Below are 6000 nucleotides of genomic sequence, written 5' to 3' on the forward strand. Positions count from 1 at the left end.
CACATGGCCCCCGTGTCTGTCTCCTTGGTGCAGGCAGCCAGAGGGCGATCTTCAAGCAGGCCATGCGGCACTGGGAGAAGCACACGTGTGTGGCCTTCATCGAGAGGAGCACAGAGGAGAGCTACATCGTCTTCACATACCTGCCCTGTGGGTGAGTGCACCTGTACCTGAGCACTAGTGATGTGCGGGTCGGGTATTTTTTCAACCCGCGGGTCCCGCTTTTATGAAATTATTTGATCCGCCCCAGCCCGCCCCGCACCACTGTATCTATTTTGACAACCCGCCCCGCCCCGCACCCGCGACTATTACATACTGGGCATTGTAAGTGCTTGGACATATCGCCTGTAAACTGGCAACAACAAAGGCTATGATTATGAATATGAACGATAATCAGGTCATTATAACAAGATGATAGGCTACACATTTTAAAAATCTAGAAATACACAGCAAAAACCTACAAAGCAGCGTTTGTAATCTAGGCTAAACATTATAGCCTACGAAATAGCCTACGTCCGAAATAAAACAAGGATTTGTACCTATAGGAGACTGAGGCGGCTGAAAACGGAGAAGAATTTGAAGACAGTCAGTGTTGTTAATTTGCACCTGGACAGATAAAGATTCATCAGTTTGGCTAACTTAGCCTACTTGTAAGCTACTTAGTGTAAATTGACATTTCAAATAGCCTATGACAGTCTAACAAACAAGTTATGCATGTTTGTGCAAAGTAACGTTATGTGGAGCCATATGGAGGAGGTGGCTCATTGAATTGAAAAGGTAGAGGAATTGTTTGGGAAATAATAACGGCTAGTCATTGCTGACGTTAGCAATGCATTATCAGAGTTCGTTTCTCTGTCATTATGCTGAGGAAAACAACATTAGCACTTGCCATTGAAAGCTAGCAGCCTGTTGCTGTTCCTGTTGGATCCTGCAGCAAGCTGGCAGCCGCGACTCAGAGGGGAGGGAGAGGCGATACGCCGCGCAACAGTATTTTGAAAGTAATTGCAGTGGGCTAGCCTACTCGTTTTGGCCACAATCCTACATACGGTTCCTTTATAGGCTATAGGGAATTGCACGCAACATACATGGATTTTAAAATGTAAGTTTGTTTTTAATGACCCGCCCCAACCCGCCCCGCAAATAAAGTGATAATTTCTTTACCCGCCCCTACCCGACCTGCGGGTTACCCGCGGGGTCCGCGGGTTACGGGCCGACCCGCACATCACTACTGAGCATACATGTACCTGTCCTGTAGCTGAACACACATGTACCTGTCCTGTAGGTGAACACACATGTACCTGTCCTGTAGGTGAACACACATGTACCTGTCCTGTTTGTGATCTCGTGTACCTGTCCTGTAGGTGAACACGTGTACCTGTCCTGTAGCTGAACACACATGTACCTGTCCTGTTTGTGATCTCGTGTACCTGTCCTGTAGGTGAACACACATGTACCTGTCCTGTTTGTGATCTCGTGTACCTGTCCTGTAGGTGAACACACATGTACGTGTCCTATAGGTGATCACATGTACCTGTAGGTGATCACATGAACCTGTCCTGTAGGTGAACACACATGTACCTGTCCTGTAGGTGAACACATGTACCTGTCCTGTAGGTGAACACATGTACCTGTCCTGTAGGTGATCACATGTACCTGTAGGTGATCACATGAACCTGTCCTGTAGGTGAACACACATGTACCTGTCTGTGAACACACATGTATCTGTCCTGTAGGTGAACACACATGTACCTGTCCTGTAGGTGAACACATGTACCTGTCCTGTAGGTGAACACACATGTACCTGTAGGTGAACACATGTACCTGTCCTGTAGGTGAACACACATGTACCTGTCCTGTAGGTGAACACATGTACCTGTCCTGTAGGTGAACACATGTACCTGTAGGTGAACACATGTACCTGTCCTGTAGGTGAACACACATGTACCTGTCCTGTAGGTGAACACACATGTACCTGTCCTGTAGGTGAACACATGTACCTGTCCTGTAGGTGAACACATGTACCTGTAGGTGAACACATGTACCTGTCCTGTAGGTGAACACACATGTACCTGTCCTGTAGGTGAACACACATGTACCTGTCCTGTAGGTGAACACACATGTACCTGTCCTGTAGGTGAACACACATGTGCCTGTAGGTGTGTATGTGTGTTGGGGTCTGGTGTTGCACTGATGTGGTGTGTGTGTGTGTGTGTGTGTGTGTGTGTGTGTGTGTGTGTGTGTGTGTGTTGGGGTCTGGTGTTGCACTGATGTGGTGTGTGTGTGTGTGTGTGTGTGTGTGTGTGTGTGTGTGTGTGTGTGTGTGTGTGTGTGTTGGGGGTGGTGCTGCACTGATGTGGTGTGTGTGTGTGTGTGTGTGTGTGTGTTGGGCTCTGGTGCTGCACTGATGCGGTGTGTGTGTGTGTGTGTGTGTGTGTGTGTGTGTGTTGGGCTCTGGTGCTGCACTGATGCGGTGTGTGTGTGTGTGTGTGTGTGTGTGTGTGTGTGTGTGTGTGTGTGTGTGTGTGTGTGTGTTGGGCTCTGGTGCTGCACTGATGCGGTGTGTGTGCCTCCTGCTAGGTGCTGCTCGTACGTGGGGAAACGTGGGGGGGGGCCCCAGGCCATCTCCATCGGGAAGAACTGTGACAAGTTTGGCATCGTGGTGCACGAGCTTGGCCACGTCATCGGCTTCTGGCACGAACACACACGTCCAGATAGAGACGAGCACGTAGCCATCTTCAGAGACAACATCCAGCAAGGTACACACACACACACACACACACACACACACACACACACACTGTGCTGGGGTGCTGTCCATAATATACTGCTCATCCAGCAAGGTACACACACACACACACACACACACACACACACACATTGTGCTGCGGTGCTGTCCATAATATACTGCTCATCCAGCAAGGTACACACACACACACACACACACACACACACACACACACACACACACACACACACACACACACACACACACACACACACACACACACACACACACACACTGTGCTGCGGTGCTGTCCGTAATATACTGCTCGTCCAGCAAGGTACACACACACACACACACACACACACACACACACACACACTGTGCTGCGCTGCTGTCCATAAGGTACTGCTCGTCCAGCAAGGTACACACACACACACACACACACACACACACACACACTGTGCTGCGCTGCTGTCCATAATATACTGCTCATCCAGCAAGGTACACACACACACACACACACACACACACACACACACACACACTGTGCTGCGGTGCTGTCCATAATATACTGCTCGTCCACAAGATAGGAGTCTGAGATCACAAACAACCAATCAAACGCGCATTCTCTGTTAAAGAGACCCTATGCAACTTTTTCATAGTCATAAAATCGCTCAGAAATCGTTGTTTTGCTTGACTGACCAGTTTCATCGAAAACAGTAATATTTCCTCCCGCCCCTAGTGTCCCTATCCACTATTGCAACCTTGCAGTTTCTGCAGGAGACGAACGTCTCCTGTTTACATCTGGAAGTCTGAGACGCGTAAGGAACAAGAAGAACCACGCTCGCAATTTATATATTTATATATAGCCTATATATGTATAAATATACACGCTAAAGCTGTCGGGGAAGCTCTGCAGAGAAATATGCAAGCATAAAACGAGCGAAAACGAAAAACGAAACTGAAACCAGAGATGAAATCGCCAATCCTGCATAGTTCCTCTTTAAAGTCAGTTAGTCAGTCAGTCAGTCCATAAGCTTTCTTGAAGAAATATGTTTTCAGTCTACTTTTAAAGTCAGTAATTGAGTCAATGACAATAGTTAAATCTAATCTAATCTAAATCAAGGTGCACAGAGGATGTACACTCTTTTGCAAATGAGTTGAAACAAAATGTGAAGGAGGTGGTTCATGGTTAATTTCTCATGTAGTCTTCCTGACCTCCTAATGCTGGATGTGTTTTTGTCTCCTGGGTGCATCAGGTCAGGAGTACAACTTCCTAAAGATGGAGCCTGGTGAGGTGGACTCGCTCGGAGAAACCTACGACTTCGACAGCATCATGCACTATGCCAGGAACACCTTTTCCAGGTGTGTGTGTAGGATAGAGGTGGGACAGAATATCCAGATGGTGATGTATCACATGGTTTTCAATAGTTTTTGTAATAGCATCAACACACTAGTAGCATATAGAAATATATCTGGACATACTGGGAGCTGTTACAAATGATGTATTATCAGTGCAATTTATTCTGTTTTTGTTTTGAAACGTGTGACTTTCCATTGTGGATTATATAGCTTCAACAGCTTCTTCCCACAAGCACTGACAATAGTGAACAGCTTATGCCCTCTTCCATTGCCACCCTAGGACTACCATGGATTGTTTTTGCACACTGCACTTTATGGCATAGAACTGCACCTGCACTTTAGCCAGCAACAGCAGCCTCCTTTCTGTGATATTTGTAGTGTGTCTTAAATGTTCTTTTTAAAGTTCTTTTTCATTCTTTTTTTTAACCTTATTTAATGTGTATAGACTCTTAGGTTTTGAATCTTGAATCTTAAAGGTCGTTGACCCCTGGCTGTTAAAAGTCACATCTGACCAAGAGCCCACAGAGGTACACTTTTAGGGACCGAAATTTTGGTCGATGCAGCTGTTGATCAGTAGAAGACTGCTTTCTGTGTGTGTGTGTGTGTCTGTGTGTCTGTGTGTGTGTGTGTGTGTGTGTGTGTGTGTGTGTGTGTGTGTGTGTGTGTGTGTGTGTGTGTGTGTGCGTGTGTGCGTGTGTGTGTGTGTCTATGTCTGCACATGTCTGAGCATAATTGCCACTTTCCTATTTGGTCCGGCCTGCTGCCTTTGTGCTGTGTCCCCATTGGCCTGCTGTGGCCAAAGACCAGCTGTGCTGACGCAACGCTGCAGATAAAGTGCACTCACACCTGAGGAGGACTCGGCTCACTGCTCACACCTGAGGAGGACTCGGCCCACTGCTCACACCTGAGGAGGACTCGGCTCACTGCTCAAAGTGGACACTCACACCTGAGGAGGACTCGGCCCACTGCTCAAAGTGCACTCACACCTGAGGAGGACTCAGCTCACTGCTCACACCTGAGGAGGACTCGGCCCACTGCTCACACCTGAGGAGGACTCGGCCCACTGCTCACACCTGAGGAGGACTCGGCTCACTGCTCAAAGTGCACTCACACCTGAGGAGGACTCGGCTCACTGCTCAAAGTGCACTCACACCTGAGGAGGACTCGGCCCACTGCTCACACCTGAGGAGGACTCGGCTCACTGCTCAAAGTGCACTCACACCTGAGGAGGACTCGGCTCACTGCTCAAAGTGCACTCACACCTGAGGAGGACTCGGCCCACTGCTCAAAGTGCACTCACACCTGAGGAGGACTCGGCTCACTGCTCAAAGTGGACCCTCAATAGATGTGTGCAGTTCTGAAGACAGGATGCCCTCAATTCCACATACAGTCCTGTTCAGCTGAGATCTCTTTTAGCGCTACTTATAACTAGTCTTGCTGATCCAGCTCTTCAGAGAACATCTCCTCTCATAGCGCTACTTATAACTAGTCTTGCTGATCCAGCTCTTCAGAGAACATCTCCTCTCATCTAGCGCTACTTATAACTAGTCTTGCAGATCCAGCTCTTCAGAGAACATATCCTCTCATAGCGCTACTTATAACTAGTCTTGCTGATCCAGCTCTTCAGAGAACATCTCCTCTCATCTAGCGCTACTTATAACTAGTCTTGCTGATCCAGCTCTTCAGAGAACATCTCCTCTCATAGCGCTACTTATAACTAGTCTTGCTGATCCAGCTCTTCAGAGAACATATTTTTGCCTAGCGGGATGGTCTAGGGTCGCACCGTTGAGGCCAAGCCTGCGCTAGGCTCCAGGCCAGCCTAGCCAATAAGAACGCTCTATCTGTGTACGGAGTCCTTGAGCCCGCATTGAGCTCATCTTCGGCTTCCGATAAGACGCCAGGGGGCTGGCCAATGC

The 6000-nt window shown here is 48.1% G+C and overlaps 1 protein-coding gene across 3 annotated transcripts in view; it reads left to right on the forward strand.

Annotated features, from left to right (window-relative positions):
• Positions 1-6000, forward strand: part of LOC134101159 (bone morphogenetic protein 1-like) — a 73580-nt gene that overhangs the window by 32819 nt on the left and 34761 nt on the right. For all 3 annotated transcript variants that reach the window (XM_062554747.1, XM_062554746.1, XM_062554748.1), the window contains exons 4-6: positions 34-151; positions 2575-2753; positions 3982-4087. In XM_062554747.1, the coding sequence (XP_062410731.1) occupies positions 34-151; positions 2575-2753; positions 3982-4087 (403 nt within the window). The remainder of the gene's footprint in view (positions 1-33; positions 152-2574; positions 2754-3981; positions 4088-6000) is intronic.

Source organism: Sardina pilchardus, chromosome 14 (genome assembly GCF_963854185.1).
Source record: "Sardina pilchardus chromosome 14, fSarPil1.1, whole genome shotgun sequence".
Classification (NCBI taxonomy): Eukaryota; Metazoa; Chordata; class Actinopteri; order Clupeiformes; family Clupeidae; genus Sardina; species Sardina pilchardus.